General features: G+C 34.7%; 1 protein-coding gene across 15 annotated transcripts in view; it reads right to left on the bottom strand.

Annotated features, from left to right (window-relative positions):
- The window catches only part of MLLT10 (MLLT10 histone lysine methyltransferase DOT1L cofactor), a 161266-nt gene that overhangs the window by 70129 nt on the left and 68498 nt on the right, over positions 1-22639 (bottom strand). For 14 of the 15 annotated variants that reach the window (XR_010377934.1, XM_064479374.1, XM_064479376.1 and 11 more), the window contains 4 exons: positions 20800-20903; positions 19323-19416; positions 17301-17396; positions 1517-1612 (listed from right to left, as the gene is read on the bottom strand). Coding sequence is in view for 14 of the 15 variants with exons in the window: in XM_064479374.1 (XP_064335444.1) it covers positions 1517-1612; positions 17301-17396; positions 19323-19416; positions 20800-20903 (390 nt within the window). In the remaining variant the exon portion in view is untranslated. The remainder of the gene's footprint in view (positions 1-1516; positions 1613-17300; positions 17397-19322; positions 19417-20799; positions 20904-22639) is intronic. The other variant, XM_064479380.1, reaches the window with a different exon arrangement.

The raw sequence follows: 22639 nt of genomic DNA, 5'->3' as shown, positions 1-22639 counted from the left end.
AATAGACCCATACATACGTGGTCAACAAACAGGGGTAAAGGCAATTCAGTGGACAAAGCAGTCTGTTCAACAAGTGGTTCTAGACAACCTGGGTATCTATATATAGTAAACTATGATGTATAACTCACATCTTCGCAAAAAAATAACTTAAAATGGACCAAAGACCTAAATGAGAAACATAAAAATACAAAAATTATAAAAAGAAAACATATAAAAAATGTATATAATGAACATAATTAAGAATGTCTGCTTAAGCCACTGAGTGCGAGAAATATCTGCAAATAATGCGTATGACACAGGACTTGTATCCAGAATGTATAATGTCTCACAAAACTCAGTAATAAAAAAAAAAACCAATCAAGGTGGGGAGGATGTAGCTCAGTAGCTTAGCATGCATGAGGTCCTGGGTTCAATCCCCAGTACCTCCATCAAAATAAATAAATACATAAACCTAATTACCTCCCCCACCAAAAAAATAAATAAAAATAAATATTGAAAATTTTTAATTAAAAAAAAAAAGAACATAAATACCATACCCAAAACTCATCTTACCCTCAACCTACCACACCCACAGGCTTTCACATATTTGTTAGTATCAGTTCCATTCCTTCTAGTGATCTAGGCTAACACCGTTGCAATCATCTTAGAATCCTCTCTCTTACACCTCTCATCTTACTTATAAGAAAGTTTTGTGGGTTCCTCTTTTAAATGTATTCAGCATCTGATCACCTCTCACCACCCTCCAGCATCAGCACCATTTCTCTCTAGATTATTTCAATAACCTCATGGCCTCTCTTCTTTCATTCTTGACTCTATAGTCCACCTACAATGAAGCAGCCACCTACAATGAAGCAGCCACAATACTTACAAAACCTAAGTCAGACCATGTTATATTAAGTTCAGAACTCTCCAATGGCTCACTTTTCACTCAGACTAAAAACTAAGTCCTTCCACTAGCTTACACAGCCCTGCATGACTGGCCTCTCACCCTGGCCTCATCTCCTACTGCATGGCCCTGCACCTCCCTCTGTCTCAGCCACCTGTCTCTGTCTCCATTTGCTTTCATGTTAACCACATGATAATAATCTTAATAATATTTAACATTTAACAATTAATATTTACTACGAATCAGACACTGTTCTGCCTTATATGGATTATCTCATTCAGTTCCAACAATTATTTCCTCCATTTTATAGATGATGAAATTGAGGTACAAAGAAGTTAAATTAACCTAAGAGCTCAGTCAGTAAATGGTGAAGCCAGAATCTGAGTGATGCCTCCCATTTGTTATCCTCATTTAACATTCTTCAGAAATGAGCATAGAGTAAACAGCAGAATAAAGGACTAAAATGGGAAACCTAAGTGCCTGACTAGGCTTAGAGAGGTGGAAATGGTTAGAAGGAACCAGGACACTTCCTCAAGTATTTTCAAAATTCAGCACATAACTAGATTAAAGGTAGAAAGTCAGTATATAACTAGTTATTATATAAAACAAAATACAGCACTTAAAACTTACTTTTTCTGTAGTAACAGTCAAGGAAGGAACCAATGCAGGTGATGGTTCTGGTTGCTTCTTGTGTTTTTGTTTGTGTTTATCCTTTTCTTTATATTTCTAAAAATGAAGAGAAGTAAAATCCAATTTAAATTTAAATCATAACCCATGTATATAATAAAGATGAGATTCCTTTATAATTGTGTTTAAGTAATTTAAAATGCTAATGAATACTTGTCAAAAAATAACTAAACCACTTCTAAATCACAATCATGTTATTTTATATATAGACAATACTAGCAATATACTTATGGTATTACTATATGTTAAAAAAATATAAACAGATAAAATACAGTAATGTTAGTATAAATTACTTTAAGGTGACTTCAGCTCCCTTATCCTTGACCAACCTAAAATAATATACAAATAACTGAAGTCTACAATTATTTGCTACATTTATATCCAGCAAACTTTATTTTTGTTCTGTTAAAAACACCAAATGCTTTTGTGCACATTTTATAAACAGTACTTTAAAATTTACACAGCACTATGACATGCACTATCACATCAGAATAGTGTCAGATTCTCCATCAATGTGCATTAAAGTCTATGGCCCACAGACTACAAATCAGGGCACAGAAACTCAGGAAAGATATTTTTTCCTAGGTTTACCCACAAAACAGATGAATTGTTATCTCTGCTAAAACTGATGAACTGAATATAAAAAGGAATTCAATTAATAAGAAATTAATTAAATATTAGGAGCCCAACTTTATTTAATGTCAAAAAATTTTAACCAAATTGTTCTCAATTGTTTTAGTCAGTATTGGATATGAAATTCACTAGGATTTAAAGAGTTAATTCAACTTATTTCTCACAGTACTTAAATGTAACCATTCACAGCACCAGTCAAGGCATGAAAAAATATCACTGGCCTTGCCCCAAAAGAGATTACACACCAGCAAAACAAAAAACATAAATATTAAGCATAGCTGTTTTACTATACTTCCCAAGTATTGCCACTTTCTGCTTTTAATCCCTGATTTAAGTACATAAGATATTTCAGACATTTCTTGAATGCAATCTTAATACTTTAGCAAAGGAAAATGTAAAATAACACAATAATAGTTTTTGTTCAGACTTAAAAAAAAAAACTTTTTTACTATAAATTTATCTTAACTGTGACATATCATAATAAAAACCACCAAAGAATCAAGCCTCCAATTCTTTGTAACAGGATGTTACTGCCCCTCCCATTTTAAGATGTCTACTTCCCCACCCCCACAAGCCTGGGTTAGCCTTGTGCTTTGGCCAAGAAGATGTGACAGAAGTGATGTACAATTTCAGAAGCCTAGAGCTTTATGAAGTCTTGTGTAGCTTTCACTTTCGTCCCCTTAGATCCCAGTCATGTAAAGAGTCAGTTCACACTCTCCTGAGAGGCTAAACGCAAAAGGGCTTAGGTACCCCATCATACAGCCAGCTCACTCTGGACACGTAAATAAGACTGTCCTCAATCACCCAGCCAGCCACCAGCTGAGGGTTAGCCTCATTAGTGACCCCAGGTTATATCATTTGGAGGAAAGATGAACTGTTTGTGTTGAGCCATGCCTACTATAAGCCGCTAAAAGTTTGTGGGGTGGTTTATCAAGCAACAGTAGATAACTAAAACAAGACTAGGATTCACAACTGGGTCATGGGAATTTAAGTACAAATTAAAAGTAACACACATTAGCTTTTTTTATTCACCCAAATAACAAATATAGTTACACAATCTAGTTTATAAAATACTGAATTCAAATGATCCTTGTCCTTAAGCTCTCCATCAATAATTTTCTCCCATAAAAGTAAAGGAACTTTTCTCTCCTCTTTCATGTTCTGCTTCCCATACTAGGCTTTACTCTTCAAAGAGTACAAGAACTGGGATAATTTCATAGAGAATGACCCTGAATGACACTAGACAAAGTCTACAAACTTGGAAAGCACATGAGAGTAAAAAAGTAAAGTACGCATGTGTACAAGTGTGAAAACTGAGTATATATAAGTCATCATGGAATAATACAGAGCTCTGGTCCTATGTGATGCATCAAGAAATGTATCCTGAGATGAGGATTGCAAACGCTCAGTGAGAGACTGTGAATAGATTATTTTCTATTTAATGGGCTGTAAAATACAAATCAAAGCAGTTTAACGACTTTCACACTAAAGAGAAAGGCTGACTTTAATAGATCAGTGGAACAAAAGGAAATTCTAGGAAAAGATTCAATTACATATAAATATTTAGCATATGACAAAGACAGGATTCCAAAATCAGCAAGGTAAGATTGAAATTACTTAATAATGGTACTAGAAAAACTGGTTAATAATTTAGGGGAAAGTATCTCATGCAGAATAAAACAAAATCCAGATGGATTATTTTAAAGTGCTAAAAAAAAAAAGATTAAGATAATCTAAGAGGCTGGTAGAAACTATTTTTTAAAACTGGAAGGAAAGACTTTTCTAAGCAATAGAAATAAAGTAAAAAATCAGAAAGGGAAAAGGCAGTTTTTGCTATTCAAATTCAAAACTTACCAATTTAAATACCATTAAAAAGTGAAAAACAAACAGAAATGAATGAAAGTTATTATGTTTTTTATTTTAGTGGTTTAAAATTTTTAGTAAATCAATAAGAAAAATATATATGCCATAAAACAATGTGTAAAGGGCAATTCACAAAAGAAACAAGTCACTAACTAAACAACAATAACAAAAAAATGTGCAACCCAACCACTAAAGAACTGAAGGTAATATTCCTGTCTTACCTAGTGATCAAAATTGTTGGGTTTTTTTTTATAATAAGACCCAATGTTGTCCAAGTTACAGTGAAATGAGCAATTGCATACATTACTAGAGAGAGTGTAAATATGCAAAGGACCATTTTAAAAGAGTCGGAAACGATAAAAAAAAAAGTTCCCTGTCCTAGTAATTTCACCTCTAGGATGCGAACAGAGGTTAAATACAGTTTATTATACTACTATTTGCAATGACAAAAAACTTGAAAACAATCTGAGTATCAAACAACACAGGTGTGATTGAAAAAATTACTATCCAACCATACAGAATGGCCACTATAAAAGCATGTTCTAAAAGAACATTCAGAGATTTAGAAAAATGGTTAACATGATATAAGTTTTGAAATTTATGCAAGGAACCAAAGAAATCTGAGAAAGAACAAACCTGGAGGTGTCATAGGACCTGATTTCAAACTATACTACAAAGCTATAGTAATCAAAACCGTGGTGCCAGGACAGAAACAGAAACATAGATCAATGGAACAAAGTAGAGAGCCCAGAAATAAACCCATGCTTATACGGTTAATTAATCTGAAACAAAGGCAGCAAGAATACACAATGGGGAAGACAGCCTCTTCAATAAATGGTGTTATAAAAACTCGACAGCTACATGCAAAAGAATCAAACTTGACTTTCTTACACTAAAAACAAAAACAAACTCAAAATGGATTAAAGATTTAAACAGAAGACCTGAAAATATAAAACTAAAAGAAAACATGAAAACTGACTTTAGCAGTATCTTTCCAGATATGTCTCCTCAGGCAAGAGAAGCAAAAGCAAAAATAAACAAATGGGACTACATCAAAGCTTTTGCATAGTGAAGGACATCATCGATGAAATGAAAAGGGTCACCTACTGAATGGAAGAAGATACTTGGAAACAATGTATCTGATAAGGGGTTAATATCCAAAATATACAAAGAAATCATACAATTCAATATCCAAGAAACAAACAAGCCAACTAAAAAGTGAGCAGAGGATATGAACAGACATTTTTCCAAAGAAGACATACAAATAGCCAGAAGACACATGAAAAGATGCTCAACATCGCTAACAATCAGGGAAATGCATATCAAAACCACAATGAGATACCACCTCATACCTGTTAAAATAGCCATCTAAAAGACAACAAATAACAAGTGTTGGTACGAATGCAAAGAAAAGAGAGCCCCTGTATCAGTGGGATTGCAAACTGGCGCAGCCACAGTGGAAAACAATATGGAGGATCCTCAAAAACTTAAAAATAGAATTGCCACATGATCCAGCAATTTCACTTCTGAGTATTTATCCAAAGAAAACAGAAACACTAATTTGAAAAGATAAATGCACAATGTTCACTGCAGTATTATTTGCAGTAGCCAAGATATGGAAGCAACCTAAGTGGCCATCAACAGACGAAAGGATAAAAAAGATGTGGTACATGCATTAAAATGAAATATTACTCAGCCATTAAAAAAAGGTGAAATCTTGGCATTTTACGACATGGATGGATCTAGAGGGTATCATGCTAAGTTAAGTAGTCAGACAGAGATAGATAATTACTGTATGACTTCACTTACACGTGGACTCTAAAACCCAAAACAAACAAACCAACATGAAAACACTCAGATGCAGAGAACAAACTGAGCCTGATCAGGGAGGACAGGACTTCCAGTTATAAAATAAATAAGCAAGGGAGATGTAACATACAACATAAGGAATACGGTTAATAATATGCTTAAGAATTTTGTATGGGGACAGATGGTTACTAAACTTACCGTGATCATTGCATAATGTACGTAACTGTCAAATCGCTATGTAGTACATTTAAAACTAATATAGTATTGTACGTCAACTATATTACTTCCATAAAAAATAAATTTAATAAATAGATGAATAAAACTACACAAGGGGGGTGACTGGCCAAAGAAAACCAGAGACCTTGTCTACAAGGAAGGGATTTATGCATGATTACAGTTTGGTGGAAACTGCTATGTTTTGTTTCGTGTTCTGAAGAATCTGTACTGATCCCTTGCTGGGGAAGGCTAATTGTATCCCCATGCTCCTCTCCTTTCCTGCCATTTGCTTTGTTTGTTTTTTAAAGACCTTTACGTTATTTTTCAGGTCTAAGACATTCTCTTCTGTAAACACAACTCTCAGAGTTGTTTAGGTATTTGTTCTGTATTTAATTTAAATTTGTTAGATGGTCACTACCAGTTCTTTAAACACAGCTTCGCCAGTGAGTTCTTTATATCATTAAATTGGCAGAACTTTACTGCCTAGTGACTTTTTTTAAGAGTAAGTTCTTAGGACCTGTATTCTCTGAGTTTGTTCATAATGGAAAGTCTTCCCTTCTTGTTCTGATTTTTGAATGGTATCTTGGCTGTATATAGTATCACTGGCTCACACTTTTTTTTCCCCTTGGCCAATCACCCTCTCACATCCTCATACTCCAGCCCAGAGGTGAACACGGTGTACCTAAGTCAATTTAGGTAAGTCTACCCTCCACTAGCCACTGACTGCTTTAGGTCTGGGATAGATTTAGGTCAGGATAAAACAGAAGGGAAAATTTTCTATGAGATGGCTGGGAATGTTCTCTCTTAAAAAATTCTCCCTTCCTGCCTTTAGACGCTCATGTGTTAGACCAAGACCCTTGGAACAACTGGAGTGACCTGGCAACCATGCCTAGAAAAGCCAAGAGACACACACACACACACACACACACACACAAAATACCCTGTCTCCACTGAATTGGTTATTGTTACATTGACCAATCTTAGAAAAGTCTCTGAAAGTCTTAAGCAAAACAATAAATTTCCTAATGCTTTATTAGCAGTATTCTATTTTAGCTGAAAGAATCTGAACTGAAAAGACAATCTTACCTGTCAATGCTTTCTGTTTTATTTTATAATCTCTATTATTAAACTTAAAGGTATAAACTTAAGGAAATAATATCTCTTGTGAGAAGGAAATTTTATTTGAAGTTCAATGTCATCTATTTTACTTCACTTTCTTTTTCATCTATGTAGCCAAGTAAATCCAACTTTAATATTTTTAAAAAGTAACAGTATTATATCATTTTAATATTTTTATTGATCTAACCATCCTTTTGTCTCTCTCCACATATATTTTAAATCTGGAAACGTGTACTTAGTAGTAACGATGACTATTTCTGGATGGTGGATTCTGTGAGTATTGGGGGGGTGATTAGGTTTATTTATTTATGTCTATTTATTTAATGGAGGTACTGGGGATTGAATCCAGGACCTCGTGCATACTAAGTATGCACTCTACCACTGAGCTATACCCTCCCCATCGGAGTGGGTATTTTAAAACTAACTTGAATTTTTTAAAATGCTCTGCTGCTTCTGAATTTTTTATAATGATATATGGCTTAACCAAAACAATGGGCTAAAATGAGGTAGAGATGGTCAGCTAGCTATTCACCAAACCGATTTCTTTTTCTTACTCAAAAAACAAAACAAAAAAAACTAGCCATTTGCCAGTTTCCTTTGCAGTCAGATGTGGCGTTTAACTGGGTTCAAGTCATATGCAATCTGAATGAAAAATGACGTGTGTCACCTCTTGGCCTGGTCCTTAACCCCAAGTATTTAGTATCCATGCTCCTTCTGCTTCCAGAGAATAATGCAAGTGAACACAGGAGCCACAGAAGCAGCACTGAAAAGAAGGCTGATGGCTTATAAGAAAGCTGTCTGCCAATCAAGAACATCTGTTTTGGACTTAGCTGTGAACGAAAAATAAACACTATATTAATCCTCATAATTTGAGGATTATCACAGACAATTCTACGTGTATCTGTACTATTTCTGTGGGTCTTGTGAGTGAGGCAATGACTTGCCCATTGTTCTAAACTATCTTTTCAAGGTTGTTTGCATAAAGATCAGACTTAGAAGACAGAATGTCTACTTTAGGAGCAAAAGGTGGCCCTGCTTACTAATTCAGGTGCCCCAAACTCAGGGTCCCTCCACTGCAACGCAACAGACTGCATGAGCAAACGTTATCTGGCCCTCTTTGCATTGCACTATGGAAAATGAGTCTCGGGATTTCCAGTCAAGATGGCAGACTGGCAGGACGATGAGCTCACCTCTCCTCGCCACTACAACAAAACCACAACTGAATGCTACACAACCATCAAAAGAAAGACTGGAACCTAGCAAAAAAGACCTTCTGCAACTGGGAACATAAAGAGGGAACCACAGCAGAACAGTAGAAGGGGCGTGCTCGCGATATAATTCAGCCCCATACCCCTGAGAGGGTGACCCACACGCTGAAGAACAGTGAAGTCCCAGAGGCCCTCCCACAGGAATGAGAGCCCTAAGGAAGAGAACGAGACCCCAGGACATCTGGTTCTGAAGGCCAGCAGGGCTTGGATCTGGGAGCCCCACAGGACTGGGGTAAACGGAGACTCCATTTGCTTGGGAATCGTACATGGAAACTCATGTATGCCAGGTCAAAGGGCAGAGGCAGTGATTTCATAGGAACCTGGACCAGACCTGCCTGTTGGATTTGGAGGGTCTCCTGGGGACATGGGGGACGGCTGCGGCTCACCCAGGGGACATAAAAGCTGGCGGTGGATATTCTAGGAGTATTCTCTACATGAGCTTTCCTGGAGGCTGCCACCTTGATTGGATCATTAGCACAAAGACCTAGCCCCATCCAACAGCCTGTAGAGAAGCCTCAGGCCAAAAAACATAAAGGGTGGGAACACAGACTTCCTAAGCCACAAAGACCTCTAGACACAGTCCTACCAACCAGAGGTCCAGAACCAAGCTTCACCCAGCAGTGGGCAGGAATTGGCTCCACCTGCCAGGAAACCTGCATAAGCCTCTAGTCCAGCCTCATACACCAGGGGCAGATACCAGAAATAAGAAAACAACAATTCCAAAGCCTGTGGAAGGAATCCACAAACACACAGAAAGATAGACAATATGAAGCGGCAAAGGAATACTACCCAGGCCAAGGCACAAGATAAAATCCCAGAAAAAGAAATAAGTGATGAAGAGATAGGCAATTTATCTGAGAAAGAGTTTAAAGTAATGACGGTGAAGATGTTCAGAGAACTCAAGAGGCATACAGATGCACAGAGTCAAGTTTTTAGCAAAGAGCTGGAAAATACAAATAATACCCAGAGTTGAAGAATAAAATCAGTGAAATGAGTAACACACTAGAAGGAACCAAGAATAGACTAAATGAGGCAGAAGAACAGATCAGTGAGCTGGAAGACAGATCACTGGAAATCACTACTACAGAACAGAAAAAAAAAAAAAAAAAAAAAAAAGAATGAAAAGAAATGAGGATGGGGGGAAAGGTATAGCTCCAGTGGTAGAGTGCATGCTTAGCATGCATGAGGTTCTGGGTTCAATCCCCAGTACTTCCTCCAAAAATAAATAAACCTAATTACCTCCTCCACCCCCTGCCAAAATAAAATAATTAAATAATACAATAATAAAGAAATGAGGACAGTGTAAGAGAACTCTGGGACACCATGAAGCATACTAATACTCACATCATAGGGGTCCCAGAAAGAGAAGAGAGAGAGAAAGGACCCGAGAAGATTTTTAGAGATAATCACTGAAAACTTCCCCAGCTTGGGAAAGGAAACAGTCACCCAAGTCCAGGAAGCGCAGAGTACCACACAGGATTAATCCAAAGAGGTACACACCAAGGCAAATAGTCATCAAATTGACAAAAATTAAGGATAAGGAGAAAATATTAAAATTAGCAAGAGAAAAGCAACAAATAACACACAAGGGAATTCTCATAAGATTATTAGCTGATTTTTCAGCAAAACTCTACAAGCCAGAAGGGAGTGGCATGATATACTGAAAGTGATGAAAGAGGAAAACTTACAACCAAGAATACTCTATCAGCAAGGCTCTCATTCAGACTTGATGGAGAATTCAAAAGCTTCACAGATAAACAAAAACTAAAAGATTTCAGCACCACCAAACCAACTTTACAACAAATGTTAGATGACTTTCTCTAGTCATCAAACCATAAGAAAAAGAAAACAAAAAGGAGGAAAAAAAGACCTACAAAAGATTGCTTTGGCTGTTTGGGGTCGTTTGTGGTTCCTTATAAATTTTGGAATTGTTTGTTCTAGTTCTGAGGAATATCTTGAGTATTTTGACGGGGGCTGCACTGGATCGGTGGATCGCTTTGGGTAGTGTGGCCGTTTTGATAGTGCTGATTCTTCCAATCCAAGAGCACAAGAAAGCTTTCCATTTCTTTGTGTCATTTCAGTTTTCGGAGTATAGGTAATCTCTTTGGTTAAGTTTATTTCTAGGTATTTTGGGTTTTTTTGATGTAATGGAAATGTCCCTGCCAGTTATAAAATTCTGGTTTTTTAAGTGGAAAAAAAAGGTGAATGAAGGGACACAAATGGCAAAATACCCTTCTTTCTTATGGGTAAGTTGTATTCCATTACATATGTATATGCTGCACCTTCATTATCTATTCAACTACTGAAGGGCACTTAGGATGCTTCCATATCTTGGCAATCATAAATAATGCTGCTGTTAATAGAAGGGTGTATGTATCTTTCTGAATTAATTCTTATTTTGTGGTTGGCTTTATTCCTTTGATAACTATGTAAGTTTAAAAAGCTAAAGCTCTAAACGTTCTTAGAAACAATGAACAGTACATATATGTAAATTTAAAAATGTATGTGCAGTGAAAAAAAAAGAAAAAAGAAATGAGCTATCAAGCCATGAAAGACATGGAAGAAACTTAAGACATATTACTAAATGAAAGAAGCCAGTCTGAAAAGGCTACAAACTGTACGATTCCAACCAAATGACATTCCGGAAAAGGCACATATACAGAAGCAATAAAAAAAATCGTGGTTTGGGGAGAGGGAGGGAGGAAGGAGTGAATAGATGGAGCACAAGGGATTTTTAGGGCAATGAAATTATTCTGTATGATACTCTAGTGGTGTCTACACGTCATTACGCATTTGTCAAAACCCATAGAATGTACAACATCAAGAGTGAACCCTAATGTAAACTATGGACTTTGGTTGATAATAATGTGTCCATGTTGGTTCATTGATTGTACCAAATATGCCACAGTGGTGAGGGATGTTGAGGGTAAGGGAGTATATATGTGTGGGTGGGGAGGGCTGTGTGCAAACTCTGCATTTTCTGCTCAATTCTGCTGTGAACCTGAAGCTGCTCTAGAAAAATAAAGTCTATTAATAATACATACATACATACATACATACATACATACATACATACATACATACATACATAAAATAAAGATATGATTCGAAAGAAAAAAAAAGATAAACAAAAGAATCAAAGACCAAGTGACGTATCATAATCGAGGAACAAAACTACTACCAAGAAAAGCAAAAACAAAAAAATGAGCATTGATAAGGATGTGGAGAAAGCAGAACCCTTGTTTGTGGAAACGTAAAATACTACAGCTGTTGTGGAAAATAGTATAGTAGTTCCTCAAAAAATTAAACACAGAATCACCACGTGATCTAGCAATTCCACTTCTGAGTATATACCCAAAAACTGAAAACAGGGTTTTGAAGAGATATTTGTATATCCAATCCATGTTCATAGCAGCATTACTCATCTGCAACAGCCAGAACGTACAAGCAACCCAAGTGTCCATCAACAGATAAATGAATAAGCAAATGCGGTATGTGTGTGTGTATACACACACACACACACACACACAATAGAATATTCCACTTATGTAAGGAATGTAGAGGAATGTAGAGTAGTCAAATTTCTAAAAACAGAAGGCAGAACAGAGACTGCCAGGGGCCTGGAGAAGGGGCTGGGAGGAGAGTTACTGCTTAATGGCTACAGAGTTTCAGGTATGCAAAAATGATGGTGTGCCTTAAAAGTGGCTAAAATGGCAGATGATATTTTATATATATTTTAGCACCAAAAAACAATTTAGAAAAAAGGGCATCCCAACTGTATGTTTGAGGGGATGGAGGAGTGTGGCGGGGACAACATGTGTCATTTGAGGCTAGTTCACAAAAAATACTGTAATTTTCACCTTGCTCTCTTACTCTGAAAAATACTAGATGCCATGTCATAAGGACACTCAAGTGTCTCTACGGGAAGGTCTATGCAGCAAGAAAATGAGGTTCTTACTCAGCCAGCACCAACTTGCCAGCCATGTGAATAAGCCATCTTGGAAGCATAACTTAATCAGCCTTAGTCAAGCCTTCAAATGACTGTAGTCCTGACATCATCTTGACTGCAATCTGACCAGAGATCCTAACCTAGAAATAGCCAGTTAAGTCTAAATTCCTGACCCACAGAAACTTTGAGACAGTAAGTACTCATTATAGCTTTATGTCACTATATTTTAGGGTTATGTGTTATGCTGCAATAGGTAACCGATACTCAGTTTTGTTACAAGGCACGGGGTGCTACCGTAACAAAAAAACCTAAGTGTGGGAGTTGCTTGGAATTAGACAGAGGGCAGAAGCTGAAAGGACTTTCAGGAGATAATGAGTGAACACCTAAAGAGCACGGAAGAGGCTGTTCCTAAAACCTACAGCCTTTCAGGAGGCTCCTAAGGAGGGCTTAAGGGGCGGGGGACTGAAAATTAGAGAACAAGGGTTCTTGTTATGTAATAATAAAGCTTAACTAAATTATTGCCCATAGTAACATAGAAAATAGAAAATCAACTTAATGAATTGTATGATTTAACTATAGAGACTTTCTAAATAATACATTTAAAGTGCAGTCTGACTTTGCTATTTATAGTAAAAAGCAGTATAGAGATAAACTAAATTAGGAAGACCATTGATGAAAAGGAACCAAGACTTGCTGCTTTTTGAACACTGCCTGTCTCTCCAGACAGAAACAATGCTCAAGTATGGAACAGCTTCCAGATAAACAAAGTATTTAAGCCACTGCCAGAAAATCACTGTATGAGAGCAAAGCAGGGTGTGGCTGTAAAATCCATTGTTAAGACCTAGTCTGCCTCCGAGAACCTGTAACAGTGAGGGCTTCAGAAACACTAGGGTCAAGAAACACAAATGAGAAAATATTACAGACTGGGAAAAACTAAACAACAGGACAAATGAATGCAGTGTGTGATCCTGAATTGGATTCTGGACCAGAAAAAGTTTCCTTCCTTCAGGATGGAGGACGTAAGTGGGTGAAATCTGAACAGGATCTGGAGATTAGCTAACAGTTCTGCAACAACACAAATTTACTGATTTTTATAACTACACTGTAATCATGTAGGATTAAAACTACACACTCAAGTACTCAGACTAAGGGGGCACTACAGTTGTAATTAACTATCTAAAATTCAGAAAAAAAGATTTTACACAGAAACTGAGAAGAGACAGCAAAGGCAAGGGAGGGAGGACATGATAAAGCTAATGTGATGAAATGCTAACAACTTGGAGTCTAGGTGGACAGTGCAAAGAAATAATGTGTGGTATTTCTGCAACTCTTCTCAAAGTCTTAAATTATTGCAAAATCAAAAGTTGAAAGGAAAGATGTTAATCCTTCTGGCCGGCTGCCCAACAACCCAAGATGAAGGATGAAACTACCATTACTCACCAAACTCCTCCTGGCCCCTTCTTAACTAAATACTCTCATCTCCTGTCACTCTTCAGCCCCACTAAACACATACTCCAGACATTCTAAATTACTGTTCCTGGAAAGTCCTCCCCTCTCTTAACTCTTTGCACATGCAGCAGCTTAAAGCTTTAACCTGAGTGGAAGATCTCCAAAGGGAAGTCCACAAAAAAAGGGAAGGGGATGACACCTAATTCTCAATGCTGAAAACTTAAAAAAAAAAAAAAAATGCAGAGAAATAATGACAACTCTGTGATTGAAGAGTTTTACTTTAGTTCTCTTCAAACAGATGGGTAGTCCTAAACAAAAAGGAAGTCCAGTTAATCCCTGAGGTTCACAAAACACTAGTCAAAAAGCCTATCTCACCCAACCCCACACAGCACCCCTAACAGTGCTTTATACTGGCAATAAGTTCCTTTATCTGCTGCCAGCTATTAAGAATAGAATGCAACCAAAGGCAAGTACAGGGGTGGAGGATAGGGTGGAAGATAAATCCCTCTAGCTGTAGTAGGGGACAGATGGACTTCTGTCATTTCTACTTGGAACTGCGTGTACTTCCATATAACACAATGTCACTAACAGCAATATTGATGTAAAGTACTATAAGTCTAGCGTTATACTATGGATACATTCTAAGTTAGTTAGCATTCATGAGTGGGAAGGGGATGACGTGAGGATCAAATGAACTGGCACAGATTATCTCAATGCAATAAATAACCACTGATTTCTAAATGATAAGCTCCAACTTAGCCTTTAGAAAAATATCCTTTCTGCAGCCGGGAGCCTCACTATACAACCACGCATCTCCAAGCGTGCCTCTCCTGACCTGACTCATGCCCACCCCTCACTCTATAGCAGTGCTTCTGTAAACATAACAACACTAGGCTTAAAAAAAACCTGTTTCACAATGAACATTAACTAACATTAACAGTCTTAGAAGATAACTCTTCTTAAACAATACTTTATGATCCAAACTGTTTTATGATTGAATTAAACTCTTCCTATACTATGGATAGCCTTCACTCATTTCAAACATGTACTTGGATTCTTTTATATATATATATATATATATACACACATACATACACACACACACACACGCCATTTTCTAAGTTTTTATAGAAACTGTCCTTTATACAAAGTTTTATCTCACCATTAACTTTTCCCCTCTCCTTGCTGGCATTTAACAGTTAATATCCAACAAGTAGTAATGTATCTTGGGCCACACAGAAATTCTCTGAAAAGCAAAGGCTAAGTACTTTTTAATTGTCTTATAATCATATAAAAAGTTAACTTATGAACTGTTGGTTTCTTTTTTAAGTAAGTGATTTGGAAAACACAGTATTTCATATTAAATATTCTGTATCACCACTTACTTATAACTTAATAAATGGTATTTTAAAATACCTGCAAGAATGAATGCAAATAAAAGAATTCAGAGGGAGAGTGATTCTACAATATCTTATGAACAGTATCACCAAAATTTAGTTCATAATATGTAGTATTTTAAAATGTACTACCCATCAATACATTTTATAACATGATATATATGTTTTTTTCCCCAAGACAACTGTATTGGATGTTAAAGTTCTAAAAGAGGGATGAAGAGAAAGACACTCTGTAACACCCAATCTTTACAGCTGTATTATCACTTAACATTATACCAGAGTTAAAAAAAAAAAATCCCTTCCCAAATATTCCCAAGGCAAGCAAGTCAGTCTAGCAATAATAATAAATTTATAGTATATCTCACAGCCTTTACGGATTATCAAAAAATCTTGGTTATTAAAAAATAAAATGCACAAAATCAAGTTGTACTAAACTTACATGTGTTAAAAGTAAAATTCAAATAGTATTTACATGCTAACAAAAATACCAACTGCTAGAATTTAAAGCTAAACAAGTTTGACTAACGTTTTTTAATCCAGCATTCAACTGCAAAAACTCGTAAAATGAAAACCTTCATTCCCAGAGAAAAAACCCACTAAATATAGTCATCAGTGATGTACTTATTAAAACAATGTATTACATTTAATAATTGTCCTTTAAAAATAACATGAAAGGGCATACATTAAGATAAATATGTTCATACAGTGAATAACTCTTTAAGCAAGATAATGTTCATGAAATGGCAGAACATAAGAACATCACTGGTATGACTTCCCTCTTCATAATTTATAATAAGCCCTATCTAAGAACTTCTTGTTCATGGATAAAAGAGCTTAAATAAAATTCCAAAATGGTTGTTACAAAAACTGCTTATTAAACCAAATCTACCATTTTTCCATTAGCAATCCAAACAACAAACAGCAAGACAGAACAGTTCTATTTTCACTATCACGAAACCACTTCGTTAAAGAAATCAAAATGAATATGTGCACTTGCTGCCCAAGATGCACCAAAAAATATATAAATCTAATAAGTGTTTTACAGCTGAATATAAAGTTATAATTATTTCACTCACAGTTGGAAAATAAATCTCAAAATAAAAAACTTAACCTCTTAAAATGTTTACTTTGAAAAAAGAAATTCAAACCAAATTCAAATTTGTTTTTAAATAACATTAGCATATCAATCACTCTCCCAAATCCTAAGTATTTAACAAACATGTAAATGTTACATGATTTAGTTTTTAACACAATCTGTGGAAATGTATTCCCAATTAGTTTACACTAACTGTTTAAGAGTAATATTCTTTACTAACTGAAGATGTCCTTTGTATCTTTACTTCGTTAAAAACAATTCATAGTGGTATTCTTTTCCTGTGTGGGCAATATGTCCTATGAATGATTGATTCTCTAATACTTATCATTAGTTTACTAAACATTACTCATATTCTTTACAATAAGTAAAAATGTAAGCAGAAAACAGATCAGAAGAAGACAGATTAGTACTAGGCAAGCTTTTAGTGTTTTAATTAAAAGATGAAATACTCTCAAACAAATGGTATGACATTTAGTCATTAAAAAATAATAAACCATTAGCATCCCTAGGGAGGAAAAACAGTCAAGAATATATAGAACTTCAAGTGTTCTATATTATAAAGGAAAAAAGCTGATGAGATTTTTACCTACATGTGAAATAATCAGTTAATAATATATAGCAACAAACCATTATTGCTAATGTCACCTGAAGATTTCAAAAGATGACCAGAGTAACACATGCAAGAAATCCCTCTCATGCTTTAGTCAACTTTTTAATATTTCAAATATTCAGATGAAACAGATACAACCATATTCACAAATATGGCATATTATTTTAAACCTACTCTTTGACTTAATAATCTGTATTAGTCAAAAATTTTTCAGTATTTCAGTATCTCCATTAAGCTATCAAGAACTTAATTTTATCTGAAAAAGGAAACTCTATTAAGTAGATGTGCTACATATTTAGCAACAACAAATCCACTTACTTTTTTCTCTTTCTCATGATGTTTATCCTGAGAGTGAGAGGAAGAATCACTTAAACTTTGATCATATGACCTATTAGATCCCCGTTTGCTCTTTTTCTAAAAAAGAAAATATATATACATATAGGTATATGTATATAAAATTTTTTAAATAATCTTTTTGTTAGGTTTAAACCAATTAAAGTGTGAAGTATTTTAAAATGTCTACTGAAGGTTTAAAAAAAAAAGTCTGTTTCAAACTACATAATCCAATTCAGACATCATCCATATATTAGCTATTGCATTATAAAGGGAAAGCTAGCCCTAAATGTAACACCAATGCCATATTTTTATATACTTATTGAATGTGTGAAAATAGACTATACTTTCAAATAAGCAGTAGCTTATTTGTCATTTTATTGGAAAAATCACCTCATTAAAGAGATCAACTATAATTTTCAATGTCTGCTTTAGAAAATAAAAGAAGTTTCAACCAAAAATAGAGAATGCCATACTGAAGAAGGATGCCAAGACTAGAAGAAAAGAAAAGAAAATATTTGAAGAGTTACTTTATGCCACTAGGAAAAAGCAAGAAGTCTTTTAATCTCATACTTTCAGTATTAAGGCATACAGTTTTCTAAAAACTTGTCTTTGCAGTTCATACAGGAAAAAAGAAAGAAAATGTCAGTATTAGACCCATGCAATTTTTCAAAGCATTACTACATATTATACATTTCTGTTTAAAATACTTACATAGTTTTATAGTAAAGTATGACAGTAAGAGTTATTTGAGATGTTAAAACTTGGTGATACCGTAATGAAGTAAACTAGATTAAAAATGACTATAAAAGATGTTCACATTCTATGCAAATGTAGGGCTTATACAATCATTAAATTATTAAATAGACTTTTTCTCCAACCAGCAAAAAGGGTAACAGCACATTAATAACTAACAATGAGAAAATTCTATTTACATGAACTTCAAAATCCATTTTCATTATTCCTATATTTTATCTATATCATCTCATTTAGAAAATGATTCCAATATGATTTTAACATCCAGAAGCAAATTTTTAATTTTACTATCTCAAAATTTCTCTTAGAACACTTCAATGTTCTTTGTCAGTCATTAAAATAAATCAAAGTCCTCAGTATCAAACAATATATAAACACACTCAATTATTTTACATGCATGAACCAGAATACTGAAGTCATGAGCTACTTATTTCATGAGAAAAGGTCCCCTAAGGATATTACTTACTTTTAAAAAAGAAGAAATAGCCCTATTCACAAGGGAAAGGTAACAATAAAAAATAACAATAAGACACTAAAGAAAAACAAAGAAATCTTAAACTTTCAGTGTACAAATCTCAATGTTATCATTAAAGACTAAGAAATAAGACACTTGGGGCATTAAAGAAATACTGATTTCTTCAAAGGAGCATGGACATAACATATGTAACAGTTAAGCAAACATTACTAACTTAATCATCCATGTGATTGTGTAACAGTAAAGACTGATCAAATTCAACATATTCCCAAAGTTGTATTTAAATATATTTGTCTCAAGATCTTTAACTAATAAGAAGTTACAAAGGAGCCTTGTTTCAGTTTTACTATCTCCATGTAGAAGTTAAAAAAATAATAACATTATGGGTAATAGTAATAAAGCAAAAAGATGCGAAACAAGTTATAATCACAAAACATATAATCAAGCATCAAAAATCAAATTAACTAAAAACTGGTAAATTATAAAGAGGTCTTAACACACTTGTTTTTTCTACCGATTGTATACCAACATTCACTATGAACATATATTCTAAATTAGAATATTTTAGAATATTCATCTTTATCAATGAACCCAAGCAAAGCAAAATCTTTTAAAATGACCAGCTTTTAATTTCCAATTAAGAACATACTAAGTAAATCTCAAGCAAAAAACAACCAAAAGAAGGAATAGCTATTATGACTTTTCTATAAAAGAATCAACTCTATTGTCAAACTAATTATTATCATTCTAAAATTAAATTCAAAACAAATTCTTACCAGCTTACTAAAATGGTATTTACAGTAGCCACAGTATTGGACGTTATCTGCGCCATTACCCTCTTCTTCACAAAGTAGTCCAGCAAACTGAGCACTGAAAGTAAAAGCCAAGTATATCAATAAAACTTCATACCATAGTAGTATATAATACATAAATAAATTGAAATTCACTTCCAAGCATGTAAATTTTGTTAAAAAAGCAAAACCAAACCAAAAAAAAAAAAAAAAAAAAAACCCTTACATCTCCCAAGAGGAAAAGGGAAGATAAAAGGCTCTTTGTAGCTGAGACCAAAAACATTTCATCCCATGACTATTTTTAAAGATATATAGATAATTTAACTTTTCATCCATCTCTAACAAGGATGAAGATTTACACGTTTTATGTCACCAAATAGACATTAAATTTCTTAAGATACACCCCCAACCTTAAAACTTCATTTTACTTTTTCAATCTGAGTCACAGGTGCATTGGAAAAGCCAGACCTCTAAAGGGCTGAAATGACTTTGACTTGTGAAGAATTTGCCATGGATGCAGATTACCTACTGTTAGAAGGAAAATGCTTCAAGTCATAGCAAAGTACAGCAGGTAGAGATACATAGCCATGTTTTCCCATCAAAAACAATGGAAGAAATGAAACTGAAAACTAAAGCTATGATATTCATATTTTTAAAATATACAAAATGTTAAAGTTTATAATTACCATTTTGTCAACTTGATCTTCCACTTTTAACATTCCAGAATTACAGTAGTAGTATATATCTCAAACCCAAAAAAGGTCATTGAACTTTGGAAAATTACATACAATATTAAGAGAATTTATATAAAACAAAAATCCTTTTCATTCTCCAAAAGTAATCTAAAATGGACTTCACAAATCCACATACTAAAAGCTCAGGAAATAAGGCCTGTACCTATATTGGCTGCTAAATATAGACTGATTCTTAAAATTAATACGTACATGAATCATTCCCAATCTTTTATTTTTAACTGTTATCTATTACATTGAATGTTTTGCTTAAGGGTAATTTCTGCTCTTGAAATTTTATGCTCAAAAAATATCCAAGTAACCTTTTAAAGAATAGCGACTATAATACTGAGAATGATGGTGACGGCTTTTCCCCTCCCTGAAACACATTGAGGAAATCACTCATTAAATCCTTACTAGTATTGCAGGCACTGCACTAAGTTCATCTACATCAGTTCTTTTAATCCTAATACCAAATCAAATAACAAACACAAATAAATCCCATTTAACCAAAATTAAACTGAATAAAACATTAGAACTAGGGTCCACCTACTAAAAATTCACTCTGGTAAATATATTCCAATTATTAGAATTATCCTTATTATAAATAAGTAAATATAAACATAGAACCTATCCCAGTAAAATATACTTTAAATATTTTGGTACCTAAGCCTGTAACTTGACAAGGTATTCCCAACTTCAGTTCTGTACAATGATGGAAATATACTTACCATGTCACATGGAAAGCCTGTCGACATCCGTGTTTATTACACGTCATGCAAGCACCAGTGGCTGCCTTGCTTTCTCTGCCTTGTTCATCACAAATGTAGCAAGTCTTAGGGTAGAGGAACAAAAACAAAAATGACATGAAACTAAAATCTTACAAATGCTTTATACAAATCTGGATTTTACAGTTATCTTCAGAAGTCAAGATCAGGTTTACAATCTAACCTACTCTATTTCAAAACATGAATTCATTTTTTCTGACTAATCTAATTTTAACAAACAATACAAACATGAAAACATCAACAAAGATACATAAATAGTCCTAGTAGGATTTCACAAGGCACTGTTTCCTTAGGCTCAAAAACACCACAAGATAGGAAGAATTTTCACAGGCACAAAGGCCAGAGGGGCAGGACATTGCCTACCCCACCTCAGTCTCAAAGCCTCCTCACCAATATTTAACTGATTCCTGTCATAAGGGTGTAAAAAAAAGTTTGCCTTTCTTTTCTGCTGGAAGTAAGCATACGTAAAGGAGTCTCATACAGGGAGTTGGGACTTAAGAGGTGAGGGACAGTCCTACATGAGTGAACAAGCTTTAGACCACTCCAACTGTCCACAAGAATCCCACATGAGCTATCATTCAGCCCTGCCAACCTGACACACCAGGCCTTGGAGGAATACACTTTAGGAGACCAGAGATGTCCCCCAAAGGTACTGGCCAATGAACACTTCTAGCAACTTTTGACATCTATTTGGTCCTTCACCCAGGGGAAAATAGCTGATAGACAGTACCACCTTGTCATGAAAGACTAAATTACGTAACGGCAAACTACGAGTATTTGTGTATAATGAATAAGATTATCAACTGACCAGAAGTTGAGTACACAAAAACTCATGCCTAACTAAATCAGATGATCTAATTCTAAAAAGAAACCAATTTCTGAACAGTAATAAAGTATAACCTAGCTAACTTCAATAGGACCACATGTATGTTTAAATCTGGAGATGTTTCCTCCACTATGCACTGTGGTGTCAAATAACATCACTCAACAATATTTATAAGAACACAGTTCCCAAAAAAGCCTAATATCTAGTCAGGTAAATTAATTTCAACTCCTTTACTTAATGACAAGGATTCAGACTGAATTGAATTACAAAAATTATTTTATACCCCTAAAAAGTAAGATCCCAACTTACTACAACTAACCTAGACACACTGAGTAAGGGCATCTCTAACTTCAAATTACCAGAAGGCGGCATCAAATGCTTACAATGGAAGAATTTAACATACATTTTTTAGCCTATAAACAATCAATAAGACTTTAAAAAGTAAAGGACAGAGCACAGTAAAACAGTAACATTTTATACGGCAAAATTCAGGAAAAATATGAATACAGGCCTCAAAGAATTATCTCAGTAACTTCCAAAATGCCGACAGTGAAAAGGACGTCATTATTCGTCTTTAATGATGAATTAAATGAAACAAAAAGTTATGATGGATATTTTTTTTAAAAAAAAGGAGACAGGCCTTCCAGACTTCTGCAATGGCAGGGTGAAGAGCTTCATGGATCCTCTCCCCAGTGAATTAACCACTTCACAGGTGAGAAAGGATCGAAATCTCAGTATGAAACAAGCTACCAGGACACATCATTCAGCACAAGGACCAGAGTAGGTAGTTTGTAACGATAAACAGAATGTAACATCTAAAAACTGTGACTCACTATGCTGTGTACCTGTAACTTATATGATATTGTATACCAACTATACTTCAATTTACAATTTTTTAAAATAATGAAGTCTCTGAAAATTGTCCTAAAGACATGCAGCAAAGAGAAAATTTTATCC

This window comes from Camelus dromedarius, chromosome 26 (genome assembly GCF_036321535.1).
Source record: "Camelus dromedarius isolate mCamDro1 chromosome 26, mCamDro1.pat, whole genome shotgun sequence".
In the NCBI taxonomy this organism is placed as follows: Eukaryota; Metazoa; Chordata; class Mammalia; order Artiodactyla; family Camelidae; genus Camelus; species Camelus dromedarius.
Note: the sequence above shows the minus strand (reverse complement) of the source record. Positions and strands in the feature narration are given on the sequence as shown.